General features: G+C 43.0%; 1 protein-coding gene across 1 annotated transcript in view; it reads left to right on the forward strand.

Annotated features, from left to right (window-relative positions):
- LOC137357574 (misshapen-like kinase 1) overlaps nucleotides 1-14,847 on the forward strand; it is a 264,262-nt gene that overhangs the window by 194,720 nt on the left and 54,695 nt on the right. Inside the window, 3 exon segments of the mRNA XM_068024008.1 lie at nucleotides 4,349-4,524; nucleotides 5,364-5,490; nucleotides 14,404-14,547. Coding sequence (XP_067880109.1) covers nucleotides 4,349-4,524; nucleotides 5,364-5,490; nucleotides 14,404-14,547 — 447 coding nt within the window.

Raw genomic sequence — 14,847 nt, forward strand, 5'->3', positions numbered from 1 at the left:
CTAACTAACTTGATTGAATTTTTCGAGGAGGTGACTAGATGAGGGTAAAGCAGTAGATGAGGGTAAAGCAGTAGATGTAGTATACATGGATTTCAGTAAGGCTTTTGATAAGGTCCCGCATGGGAGATTGGTTAAGAAGGTAACAGCCCATGGGATCCAGGGCAAATTGGATCCAAAATTGGCTTAGTGGCAGGAGGCAGAGGGTGATGGTCGAGGGCTCTTTTTGCAATTGGAAGCCTGTGACCAGTGGTGTACCACAGGGATCGGTGCTCGGACTCTTTGCTGTTTGTAGTGTACATTAATGATTTAGACGTGAATATAGGAGATATGATAAGTAAGTTCGTAAATGACACAAAAATTGTTGGTGTTGTAAATAGAGAGGAGGAAATCCTTAGATTACAAGACGATATAGGTGGGCTGGTAAGATGGGCGGAGCAGTGGCAAATGGAATTTAATCCGCAGAAGTGTGAGGTGATGCATTTTGGGAGGACTAATAAGGCAACGGAATATACAATTGATGGTAGGACCCTAGGAAGTACAGAAGATCCGAGGGACCTGAAGGCAGCAGCACAGGTAGATAAGGTGGTTAGGAAGGCATATGGGAAACTTGACTTTATTAGCTGAGGCACAGAATGTAAGAGCAGGGAGGTTATGATGGAGCTGTATAAAACACTAGTTAGGCCACAGCTGGGGTACTGTGTACAGTTCTGGTCACCACACTATAGGAAGGATGTGATTGCACTGGAGAGGGTGCAGAGGAGATTCACCAGGATGTTGCCTGGGCTGGAGCGTTTCAGCTATGAAGAGAACTGAAAAGGCCAAGGTTGTTTTCCTTGGAGCAGAGAAGGCTGAGGGGGGACATTATTGAGGTGTACAAGATTATGAGGGGCATTGATAGGTTAGGTAGGAAGAAACTTTTTCCCTTAGTGGAAGGGTCAAGAACCAGGGGGCATAGATTTCGGGTAAGGGGCAGGAGGTTTAGAGGGGATTTGAGGAAAAAAATTTTCACCCAGCGGGTGGTTGGAATCTGGAACGCACTGCTTGAAGCGGTGATAGAGGCAGGAACCCTCAACATTTAAGAAGTATTTAGATAAGCACTTGGAATGCCGTACCATACAAGGCTACGGGCCAAGTGCAGGAATATGGGATTAGAGTAGTTGGGTGCTAGATGACCAGCACAGACACGTTTGGCCAAAGGGCTTGTTTCTGTGCTGTAAAACTCTATGATTGACTGAGAGGGGGATCTCACTTGGGGCCGCCTTGGTTTGAGTAGCTCATTTACTCATTCTCTTGACCAGTGGAGGGAAGCTTACACCACAGTAGGCGATGTAAAGGAGCATGTTTTACTACTTGAATGTGCAAGATATTTTTACCAGGCAACTCCTGCCCTCTGCACTTGGAATAGTTTTTTTTTTAAATATCCCTTTGCCATCCCTCACAGGTGATTTGCTCTGACTTCGACTTTGTTAATAGCTCACATTTGGAATTGCAACTCCTTCATGGAATCACCTGCCAACTCTCCCTTCCTCCACCCTATGAAGAAGTATCTTGCAATCCCAGTACCTGGCCAGACTGAGATGAACTCAGTCTCGAGCAGTTTCACCTTGTTTATTAAATCAATGCATTCAGTGTCGCTTCTCATTCAGTGTTACGGCCAAGTGATGAGGAAGTCACAGTCGTCCCTCTTGCCCTTTTCTGTTGCTTGACCCCAACAGAGTTTATTTTTTAAACCGTGTTTGTGCTTGCCACCTCTGAGTGTTTTCCTTTTACCTTTACTGTGATTGTGAAAGAACCAATCGGACAGATTTTCTTGAGTTTAAACAAGAGGTAAGTTTATTATACTGAATAATCTAACCCCGATTTAATTTTAAAAAAGCTACACGTTCAAGCGAGAATCTCACACACGCAAATAGATAAGATGGAAAAATAGATATGGTGATTGGATTAGAGTCCAGAATACATGGTACTTAAATACACAGTCTGTGACGTTGATGATCCAGTAGTCTTCTGGCTGAAGCTGTGTTCTTGAAGTCCATGGCTGGTCAAAGTGCACTTTGAGGTTGGCCTGCTTGGCTCAAGGCTTTCTTGGAGGCAGACTTGTTATTGGTTCTCTTCCCCTGTCTGTCTGTAGCAATCTGTGGTCTTGGAGGGGTTCACAGTTTCAGACATTTTTCAAACCTGCGCTGTCTGGGGAGAGAGAGAGAAAAAGGGGAGGCACGCAGCCTTTTTCTGCTGCATAGTCTGAGTTACTGCCTGTGTCTTTGTCCAAGAGAAAAAAAAGCTTCCCCCAAGATGGACAGATGGTCACATGGCTGCTTCAGGTTATCTGGAGTCTTCTAATGAAATTTAGGGTTAGGAATGGGTTCCATAGTCCCCAGGATGCCAAATTACACTTGGAGGGGGTTTGCGTTTTCAAAGTCAGTGTGTTAGGATTGCCTTGATTGCCATGCTAATCAAGCCATTTTAGGTAATTCAATCACTTAGAGCAAGCCGTTGTCATGGGTCCATGCTGCTCAAACCTCTGGCTTTGGGTGGATATTTTGAATATGAAAAGGTGTTTCAGATGCAAATTGTGGTGGCCATCTTGGCTGCCAGTCTTTTAAAATAAAAAAAGTTAACTGCAAGATTTTCTCCATTAAAAGTCTAATGTCAGTTTCCAACGGATTAAATTAATATTTCTCGTTTGGCACATAGGGTTTTCTTGACGAGGTGCATAAGGTGACATGGAATTAAAGCCAGTAGCACAAATCTCTCTTCCCAGTTGATGTAAGCTTATTGAATTATGTTGTGATTTAAGACAGTCTAATTAAGACCTTGTAATTCTCTCCTGAAACTGTCCTGTCCCTTCACTTTATTTTCCACAGGTATGACATTGAGAATGTTATGGTTGCCATATTGTATTTGAATGAGCTTAACAATGCGTGATTTCTATTTGCTTTTATATAACTTTCTGCCTTCTTCCTTTTTGCCTTCCAAATTTTGCAAACCCTCAGAGCTATAAGAGAGCAATAGGTGAGGTTAGTGTCATTCTGTACTACTCTGTGAGCTTGCCTTGTCTTTGGAGATTCATGTACAATGGATCATGTTTGTCCCAAGTTGAGCCTGGCTTGGTGTTCAATTTTGCAAGTTAACAGAAATCTTTCTCATTCATGTGCACACAATTACCAACACCAACGCAGCATAAATGGGGTTGAAATAGCTCAGGGGAACAGTGCAAGAGACCTCAGGGGTCTTGGTCAAAATGTCCAACCAGTGCAGGGAAACTATCAGCGGAGCCCTTGTTGAATTACAAAGCCAAGATGTTAGAATATGGTCAGGAAAGTAGGGATTAAACTGTACAGTGCTCGGGTCAGACCACAGCTCGAGTACCATGTCCGCTGCTGATCATCGTGACGTAAGGAAACTTCCAAACACTGGTGGTAATGCAGAGAAGAGCTACAAAGCTGATCACCTAGTGTCAAAGATCTGAGTGGTGAGGAAACATAGAACCTTACAGCAGGGAAGGAGGCCAATCAACCCATTATGCCTGTGCCAGCTTTTTAAAGGAGCAATCCAATTAAGCACAATTTCCTGCTCTTCACCCACAGCCCTGCAATCTTTTCACAATTATTTATCCAAAAGTACTAGAGAAATTTGGGCTTTTCAGTTTGGAAAGGAGCTGAATAAAAGATAGTCTTAGGAGATACAAGATAGTTAATGAAATGAAAAGGGTAAATCGGGGACATTGAAATCAAATTATGAGCAGCACAAGGGTAGACGGGTTCAAAGTAGTAAAAACTAAATTTAAGACTGACATCAGGAAAGTCTTCCTTGTACACAGAGTGATCAATGTGCTGAGTGACCTTCCAGATAGAGCAGTGGAGGCAGATAGTCCCGGATTTAAGAACAAATTTGATGCTGTGAAAGGGATCATTCTGGGTGGATGAACTAAGAATGACCTTTCCCATCTGTAATGAGTTTGTGAATGCCAAACCTGCTCACATTGGAATAGCAATGCATAGCTACTAGGTGGGGTGAATGAAACAGTCTTCACATGTAGCGATACTATTTTCATACTGGCATGGAATGTTTCTTGTCATTTTCATTAATGGATCTCAACAGAGATAATATAATTTCTGTGTTAAGGTTCATTTTGAGCTTATCTGTTGGCAATTCATTGAACCCGTGTAATTTTTCTGCTTGGTATATTCAGAATAAAAAGCATCTTTATATTAAAATGTGTGTAAAATCTAACTGTTGGTTTAATTTGAGGAAGGAGCAGGTTTACTTATCAGTGTTAACACTTGTGTTTTACATGGGTTTTGCTGTTTTAACTACCAAATTGTGAAAGTTCCATGTGTTTCTGAAGGATATGCTGAATCTGGGGAAAGAGATCCGGTCAGATGAACTGCCCAAACCGCCAGTTAAAGTGATGGACTACTCTTCCTCGAGTGAAGAGTCTGGCAGCAGTGACGAAGATGATGAGGAAGGAGAAAATGAGCGTCAAGATGAGAATTTATCCAGCTCTGATGGTTCCAGGTCAGGGTGGGTACTTCATGTTGCTTGGGCAGAAATGGCTGTGCAGCACAACTGTTTCCTCCCTTTAGGAATGTCTAGATTGCTGGAAAAGTGAGACCAGGCCACAAAATATGGCAGTATGAGAAATTATGATTCTTTATGGGTGTTGCAGCAGTGGAATTGATGTACTTGCCATCAACAAGCTGCTGTTTTAAAAGTACACAGACTGGCAGCATGGTGCAACTTGTACTCCCTGCCCTAGGGCTGTTGTCCTTATTGTAAGCAGCCTTGCCGCTGTCCACTCCCACCCGCTGTTATCTTTATTGCTACAGCTGATTTTGAGTGACCGGCTACCACAGATAGACATGAATAAAGAGAAATGACTGCAAACCTAAAATGAAAAGAGAGAATGCTGCAAGTGCACAGCAGCTTACTCAGCAACTGTGTGAAGAATAGTGTGTTTTGGGTGTGAATTAAATAAATAACTCTTGTTAGGCTATTGTTATCCAGCCCAAATATGTTTCTCTCTCCCCTGAGGTAAAATTCTATTTGTCCTGACCAGTGCCTCAGTTAAGTAGCTATTCTTCACATGCAAGCATGGTCAAGTGTATCAAGCTTTTTAACTGCAGCCTCCATCATCCACATGTACAATTTTCCAGCAGGTGATTGACGTCAGTGATACCAGATGTTTTATCCTGACTGATATCCACCCTATCTTTCTAAAAATGACTGCTTCTTTACTGCACTTGGAATCCGTGCCTTAAAGCAGCAATGGAGATAAATTGATGACAACAAACTGTTTTTTTGCTACAGAAGGAAAGTTCTTGCGTCTCTATTGATTTTTTTTTTGGGGCTTCAATCTTTAGACCAAACCGCAACAAGGATGGTGACACGGACAGCATAAACACAATGGTGGTGCACGATGATGAAGAGCCTGCAGTGGTTGAAACATCCGGCAGCTCCTATGGAGACGGGACAATGATTGTTCAGAGGGTAGGTGTATTGCGCACTATGTTTCTGCTTGTTCAGGTTGAAGATCAGAAAATTGTGCATTGCATTGGGGATGATGCTAAGTGTTGGAACACCAAGCAAGTACATGATGTGATGAGAATTCTCTCACTTCCTCATCAACACTTCAGTAAATTTCTGATGTCTGTTGCTGTGCACTGAGAGGACTGGAGCAGGTAGAATCACCCCATGTTCACTTTTGAGTATTTCCTGCTTGCTATCCAAGAGTGGGATGAGTGGAGCTCTGGTTCCTGGTTACCTGCCCTCTGGCAGAAGGTACGGTGTAATAGCAAGGAGACCAGAGGGGAAAGGAAATCCTTGAATTGCACAGCCAGTGAGAGCTTTCTGGAGATTTTAAGAATATTTAGAAGCAGGGAAAAGAGCAATATTGGAAATGTGAAGATGCAGATTATTTTTTTTAAAAAAAGTTGCATACCAACATGGCACATTCTGCAATCATGCGCCTCCAGTTAAAGATTTGTCTTGATGTAAGCACAGGTCACTGGTGCTACAAAGCTGCATGGTTCACCAACCCACTCTTCCATCAGGCAAGACTCACTATTGGAAGTGTATGATCACTGGAGCAACCCTATAGAGTAGCACAGCCAGTAAAACTATGGAAATATGAACAATATGCATTGCATATCCTCTAATTGGTCCATTGCTAGTCATTCTTCTACATCGCAAAACATGAGTTTTTTTTAGGTGCTGATGTGGGAAATGTTGACACCAGGAAAACGACGTCGTTTCTTTCCAAATAGTGCCATGTCTGCCTCAGTTATAATGTTTTATCTGAAAGATGACACTTCTGACAATGCATCCTTAGGTGCCAAAGGCTTGAATCCATGACATTGAGGTGAGGGTGCTACCAATTAACCCTAACTGGCACTTGGTACTAATTGTGATCAACATATGTTTGTATCCTGTATCACATCCGCTCGAGTGCAGTGCTTCTCAAACTTATTTTGGTTGAAGGACACTTATCAAATGGATTACTAATCACAGACCTCTCCATCAAAATTGTAGTACTCATAATATGAAAGTGCTGCATTTAAAGACCATTTTAATAATGCTTTTAGCAAAACAGGTATTTACTGACGGATCGCAGTGAGATGGGTGTGCTTGCTTCTCACTGTACAGTATGTAATACTTAAATGTTAAAAGAAACTCCCCTCTCTTGAACAAGGCCGAACTCACTTGGTGTTCACCGCCAGCCTTGGTAATTTCAGGTCCACCTGGTGATCTTCATGCTACTCTCAGCAGTCTTCCACGTGTGTTCCCTTCCTGGGTGAGACAGCCAGTTGATTCTGTGCTGCACGTATGGTGTCTGCACTCCGCTCCTGCTTCTTAGCAATCCCACCTTTGGCTGCCACTCAATTATTTTGTGAACTCCCCACACCCTGGAAAGTCTGTACAAACTCCCAGGAGTCAACAAACCACTGCTTAGTGTACCCACATGGTTACTGTGTAATGATAAGAATTTTTTTTTAAAAATGTGTGTATGTGATATATTAGAACAGATTTCTGGCTGTATTCAACTTAGCCATTCTGCTGACATCCATAAATGTGTGAGCTTTGCACTTATGATTTATTACCTCATCAGAGCTGCTAGATTGAATTACTCCCGTGCGCCTCTGTGCCGACTATCTAATCTCTTACAATATATATTCCTCTGCTCATAGCATAAAACAAATGTGATTCCATTTTCTGCAGGTTGTTTCTCATCTGATATTTACAGTATGTTTTTGTAGTCCATGCCTTACTGATCTTTGCAGTTGGAACTAATGCTGACATTTTCCCCAAAAAATAGCTGGGAGTTGAGGTACTTAATGCCCGTTGATCACTTTTGTTTTATGGCAAGTCAAGACTGCTGTTTAGTGCGTTTCTTCATCGTCTTGGGGTGGGGCGAAGAGGTAAATATTAGGATCATATACTTAAGACAGTCACTAATAAATCCAACAGGGAATTCAGGGGCAACTTTACCCAGAGAGTAGTTAGAGAGTACCATGAGGAGTAGTTAAGGTGAGTAACATAAGGGAAGTATTTAAGAGGAAGCCAGGTAAACACGAGGGAGAAAGGACTCATAAGAGTCATTATGGTACAGAAGGAGGCTGTTTGACCCATTGAGTCCATGGCAGTTCTCTGTAGAGCAATCCAGTCAGTCTCATTCCCCCACTTTATCCCTGAAATTTATTTCCCTAAAATGCCTTCTAAATTCCCTGAAATTCTTCTAAATTCCAATGGGTATAGGCCCAACTTTTATTCATACGATAACCCCTTCATTCCAGGAATCAGTCAAGTGAACCTTCTCTGAACTGCTTCTAATGCAGTTATGTCCTTCCTGAAGTAAGGAGACCAAGACTGGACGCAGGGGGAAGGCTAATTATAATAATATTAGGCAGGAACTGAAGAATTTAGATTGGGGGCGGCTGTTTGAGGGGAAATCAACATCTGACATGTGGGAGTCTTTCAAACGTCAGTTGATTAGAATCCAGAACCAGCGTGTTCCTGTGAGGAAGAAGGATAAGCTTGGCAAGTTTCGGGAACCTTGGACAACGCGGGATATTGTGAGCCTAGTCAAAAAGAAAAAGGAAGCATTCGTAAGGGCTGGAAGGCTGTGAACAGACGACTCGCTTGAGGAATATAAAGACAGTAGGAAGGAACTTAAGCAAGGGGTCATGAAAAGTCATTGGCAAACAGGATTAAGGAAAATCCCAAGGCTTTTTATACGTATATAAAGAGCAAGAGGGTAACTAGGGAAAGGGTTGGCCCACTCAAGGACAGAGGAGGGAATCTATGTGTGGAGCCAGAGGAAATGGGCGAGGTACTAAATGAGTACTTTGCATCAGTATTTACCAAAGAGAAGGACTTGGTAGATGATGAGCCTAGGGAAGGGAGTGTAGATAGTCTCAGTCATCTCATTATCAAAAAGGAGGAGGTGTTGGGTGTCTTGCAAAGCATTACGTCCCCAGCGCCTGATGGGATCTACCCCAGAATAGTGAGCGAGGCAAGGGAGGAAATTGCTGGGGTCTTGACAGAAATCTTTGTATCCTCATTGGCTACAGGTGAGGTCCCAGAGGACTGGAGAATAGCCAATGTTGTTCCTTTGTTTAAGAAGGATGGCAAGGATAATCCAGGAAATTATAGGCCGGTGAGCCTTACGTCAGTGGTAGGGAAATTATTAGAGAGGATTATTCGGGACAGGATTTACTCCCATTTGGAAACAAACAAACTTATTAGCGAGAGGCAGCATGGTTTTGTGAAGGGGCGGTCATGTCTCACTAATTTGATTGAGTTTTTTGAGGAAGTGACAAAGATGATTGATGAAGGAATGGCAGTGGATGTTATCTATATGGATTTCAGTAAAGCCTTTGACAAGGTCCCTCATGGCAGACTGGTACAAAAGGTGAAGTCACACGGGATCAGAGGTGAGCTGGCAAGATGGATACAGAACTGGCTCGGTCTTAGAAGACAGAGGGTAGTGGAAGGGTGCTTTTCTGAATGGAGGGATGTGACTAGTGGTGTTCCGCAGGGATCAGTGCTGGGACCTTTGCTGTTTGTAGTATATATAAATGATTTGGAGGAAAATGTAGCTGGTCTGATTAGTAAGTTTGCGGACGGCACAAAGGTTGGTGGAGTTGCGGATCGTGATGAGGATTGTCAGAGGATACAGCAGGATCTAAATCGGTTAGAGACTTGGGTGGAGAAATGGCAGATGGAGTTTAATCCTGACAAATGTGAGGTAATGCATTTTGGAAGGTCTAATGCAGGTGGGAAGTATACAGTAAATGGCAGAACCCTTAGGAGTATTGATGGGCAGAGAGATCTGGGCGTACAGGTCCACAGGTCACTGAAAGTGGCAACGCAGGTGGATAAGGTAGTCAAGAAGGCATGTGGCATGCTTGCCTTCATCGGTCGGGGCATAGAGTATAAAAATTGGCAAGTCATGCTGCAGCTGTACAGAACTTTAGTTAGGCCACACTTAGAATACTGCTTGCAATTCTGGTCGCCACTCTACCAGAAGGACGTGGAGGCTTTGGAGAGGGTACAGAGGAGGTTTACCAGGATGTTGCCTGGTCTGGAGGGCATTAGCTATGAGGAGAGGTTGGATGAACTCGGATTGTTTTCACTGGAACGACGGAGGTGGAGGGCGACATGATAGAAGTTTACAAAGCTATGAGCGGCATGGACAGAGTGGATAGTCAGAAGCTTTTTCCCAGGGTGGAAGAGTCAGTTACTAGGGGACATAGGTTTAAGGTGCGAGGGGCAAAGTTTAGAAGGGATGTGCGAGGCAGGTTCTTTACACAGAGGGTGGAGAGTGCCTGGAACTTGCTGCCAGGGGAGGTGGTGGAAGCAGGTACGATAGCGACGTTTAAGACATCTTGACAAATCCATGAATAGGATGGGAATAGAGGGATACGGTCCCCGGAAGTGCAGAAGGTTTTAGTTTAGGCAGGCATCAAGATCGGCGCAGGCTTGGAGGGCCGAATGGACTGTTCCTGTGCTGTACTGTTCTTTGTACTCTAAATGTGGTCTCACCAATGCTCTGTACAGCTATTGCAACACTTCCCTACTTTTATACTCTATACCCGTTGTAATAAATGCTGATATTCCATTTGCCTTACTAATCACTTGCTGTACTTGAATACTAACGTTTTGCAATTCATGTACCGAGACACCCAGTTCCCTCTGTACCGCATAGTTCTGCAGTCTCTCTCCATTTAAGTAATATACTGCTTTTCCATTCTTCCTGCCAAAATGGACAAGTTGACATTTTCTCACATTATACTCCATCATCCAAATTTTTACTCATTCACTTAACCTATATAAATCCCCTTGTCGACTGTTTATGTCCTCTTGACAACTTACTTTTCAACCTATCTTTGTGTCATCGGTAAATTGAGATACCATATGTTCTATACCTTCATCCAACTCATTGATGTTGATTGTAAATAGTTGAGGCCCCAGCACTGATCCCTGTGGTACTCCACTAGTTGTAGCTTCCCAATCTGAAAATGACCCATTTGTTCCTACTCTCTGTCTCCTGTTAACCAATCCTCTATCCATGCTAATATGTTACCCCCTACACCATGAAGCTCTTATTTTGTGTAGTAACCTTTGATGTGACACCTTATCAAATACCTTTTGTAAATTCAAGTACACCATATCTACAGGTTTCCCTTTTATCCAAAGAACTCTAATAAATTGGTTAAACATGATTTCCCTTTCACAAAACCATGTTGACTCTGCCTGATTGTATTATGATTTTCTAAATGTCCTTTTTTTGCCTCCTTAATAATGGATTCTAGCATTTTCCTTATGAAAGATGTTAGGCTAACTGGCCTATAGTTTCCTGCTTTCTGTCTCCCTCCTTTCTTGAAGAGAGGTGTTAACATTCGTGATATTCCAATCCGCTGGGACCTTTCCAGAACCTAAGGAATTTTGGATGGTCACAACCAATGCATCCACTATTTCTGTTGCCATTTCTTTTAAGACCCTAGGAGGCAGGCCATCAGATCCAGGGGACTTGTCAGCATTTAGTTCTAATAATTTTCTCGGTACCTTTTTCCGAGTGATTGATTTAAGTTCCTCCCTCCCTTTTACCTCTTGATTTTCAAGAATTTTTGGGATGTTTTTTGTGTCTTGTACAGTGAAAACAGATACAAAATACCTGTTCAACGCTTCCACCATTTCATTGTTTCCCATTATTAATTCCCCAGTTTCATCATCTAAGGGACCAACGCTCAGTTTAGTTTCTCTTTTTAAATATTTGTAGAAACTCCTACTATCTCATTTTATATTTCTACTGAAAGCTAGCTTTCTCTCATACTCTAATTTCTCCCCCTTTTTTGGGGTCATTCTTTGCTCGTTTCTGAAATCTGTCCAATCTTCTGACTAATTTTCCCAGTATTGTACACTTTTTCTTTTAGTTTGATACTATCCTTAACTTCCTTAGTTAGCCATGGATGGTGCATCCTTCTAATAGGAGTCTTCAATGGAATATATATTTGCTGAGAGTTATGAAACATCTCCTTAAATGTCTGCCACTGCTCCTCTACTGTCCTACCTTTTAAACTATTTTCCCCACTCACTTTAGCCAACTCATTCTTTTCGCCCTTGTAATTTAAATTTAAGACACTAGTCTTAGACCCACACCTCTCTCCCTCAAATTGAAGGTGAAATTCTATAATATGATCACTGTTGCTGAAAGGCTCCTTTACTAGGAGGTCATTAATTCATCCTATCTCATTGCACATCATCTGGACATCATTGCAGGAGTTCTTCAGGGTAGTGTCCTAGGCCCAACCGTCTTCATCAATGACCTTCCTTTAATCATTAGGTCAGAAGTGGGGATGTTCGCTGATGATTGCACAATGTTCAGCACCATTCGTGACTCCTCAGATACTGAAGCAGTCAGTGTAGAAATGCAGCAAGACCTGGACAATATCCAGGCTTGGGCTGATAAGTGGCAAGTAACATTCGCACCATACAAGTGCCAGGCAATGACCATCTCCAACAAGAGAGAATCTAACCATCTCCCCTTGACATTCAATGGCATTACGATCACTGAATTCCCCACTATCAACATCCTAGGGGCTACCATTAACCAGAAACTGAACTGCAGTAGCCATATAAATACCGTGGCTACAAGAGCAGGTCAGAGGTTGGGAATCCTGTGGCGAGTAACTCATCTGCTGACTCCCCAAAGCCTGTCCACCATCTACAAGGCACAATTCAGGAGTGTGATGGAATATTGTCCACTTGCCTGGATGGGTGCAGCTCCAACAACACTCAAGAAGCTCGACACCATCCAGGATAAAGCAACCCGCTTGATTGGCACCCCTTCCACAGACATTCACTCCCTCCACCACCGACGCACAGTGGCAGCAGTGTGTACCATGTAGAAGATGCATTGCAGCAATGCACCAAGGCTCCTTAGACAGCACCTTACAGACCCTCGACCTCTACCAACTAGAAGGACAAGGGCAGCAAATGCATAGGAACACCACCACCTGCAAGGTCCCCTCCAAGTCATGCACCATCGTGACTTGGAACTATATTGCCGTTCCTTCACTGTCGCTGGGTCAAAATCCTGGAACTCCCTTCCTAACAGCACTGTGGATGTACCTACCTCACATGGACTGCAGCGGTTCAAGAAGGCAGCTCACCACCACCTTCTCTAGGGCAATTAGGGATGGGCAATAAATGCTGGCCTAACCAGCCCACATCCCATGAATGAATAAAAAAAAAAGACCAGGCCTAAAATAGATCCAATCTGATTCGTCCAATCTATATGAAAATTAAAATCACTCAAGATTATTGTAGTACCTTTCTTACAAGCCCCTATTATTTCTTCCTGTATACTCTGTTCTACATAATAACATACATACGAACTAGGAGCAGAAGTAGGCTGTTTGACCCGTTGAGCCTGTTCTGCCATTCTGTAAGATCATGGCTGATCTGTTTGCGGACTCGACTTCACTTTCTTGCCTACCCCCGATGCCCTTGTTCATCAAAAATCTGTCTGCCTCTGCCTTAAAAACATTCAGTGACCCTTCCTCCACTGCTATCCGAGGAAAAGAGCTCCACAGACTCTCAACCCTCAGAGAAAAAATTTCTCCTCATCTCTGTCTTGAATGGGAGACCCCCTTATTTTTAAACTGTGCCCCCTAGTTTTAATCTCTCCCACAAGGGAGTGTAGCTACTGTTACGGGGCCTATAAACTACTCCCAAAAGTTACTTCTTACCTTTGCTATTTCTTATCTCTGATTCCACATTTTGATCTTTGTGACCAAGGCCATCTCTCACTACTGGACTAATCTCATCCTTAATTAGCAGAGCTACCCCACCACCTTTTCCTTTCTTACTGCCCTTCTGAAATGTCAAATACCCTTGAATATTTCGGTCCAACCTTGTCACCTTGCAACCACGTCTCTAAAATGACTATCAGGTCATATATATTTATTTCTGTTTGTGCTATCAATTCACCCGTTTTGTTATGAATGCTGTGTGCATTCAGATACAGAGCCTTTAATTCTGTCTTTTCACTATTCTTGCAAACTCTGGCCTTATCTGCGGGTGCAGTCTTCAGTTTATACCCTCTGTCTCTTCCTGCCGCACTCTGGTTATCATTACCCATATTGCTACCCTACTCTATCGCCTTGTTCTTTCTTGTTAATTTATCACATCTCCTTTCTCATGATCCCTCCCCCCCACTATTTTGTTTAAAGCTCACTCTACCACCCTAATTATGCAACTCGACAGAACACTGGTCCCAGCACGGTTCAGGTGAAGACCATCCCAGCAGTACAGCTCCCACTTTCCCCAGTACCGGTGCCTGTGCCCCAATTATTGAAACCCATTTCTCCCACACCAAGCTTTGAGCCACACATTCAACTCTCTAATCTTATAAACCATCCTCCAATTTGCTGGTGGCTGTAGAGATAGTGGATACGTTGGTGGTCATCTTCCACATCCTTTGAGCGAATAACAGAAAATGAAATCTGTAACAATGAGAAGTAAGGAACCAATGCCTGCCCTATAATAAACAGTGGGGTACTAAATGGAATTGTCCACTCTTGACACCTGAGAGATATGTAGCTTATGGTCCTCGATTTGTTTTCTATTTATGCAATGCAGTCAACTGAGGTTGCATCAGTTAATTTTTAATTTTGCATCATTTTTTTCCACATTTAATTATTTCACTAAGTGGAATAGTGACAGACAAGTGGTGGAATGAAATTTAAGAAGTTACTTAAACTCTGATGGGAGTGATTTTCATACAAGTTTTCCTCAAAAGCTGGTGGTTTTTCAAAACTCACCTGTCAATGGTTTAAAGAGAGGCTGCAAGCATCTGTGAAGCAGTGTGTGACGTGCAATCTTCATCTCTTTCCACAGACACCTGAGGAGGAACGAGGCGTGCATCATCCAGACAGCAATGGTTTCACGAGTCACGTTAACCTGCCTGATTTAGTGCGGCAGAGTCATTCCCCGACTGATCCCAAAGGGCCTACCTCTCAGCAGGATGATAGTATAGCAGAGGTGAGCAATACTTCATTCTTTGTTCCTGACTGTGGCCTACGACGTGCTCCTTTAAAATTCTGGCAATATCAGAACTACTTTGCGGCCTGTAGAAATGTTTTGTTTGAAGGTTAGTGTCCTAGGCCCAACCATCTTCAGCTGCTTCATCAGTGGCCTTCCCACCATCATAAGGTCAGAAGTCGGGATGATTGCTGATGATTGCACAGTGTTCAGTGCCATTTGCGACTCCTCAGATATTGAAGCAGTCAGTGTCAATTTGCAGCAAGACTTGGACAACATTCAGCCTTGGGCTGATAAGTG

This window comes from Heterodontus francisci, chromosome 48, assembly GCF_036365525.1.
Source record: "Heterodontus francisci isolate sHetFra1 chromosome 48, sHetFra1.hap1, whole genome shotgun sequence".
Lineage (NCBI taxonomy): Eukaryota > Metazoa > Chordata > Chondrichthyes > Heterodontiformes > Heterodontidae > Heterodontus > Heterodontus francisci.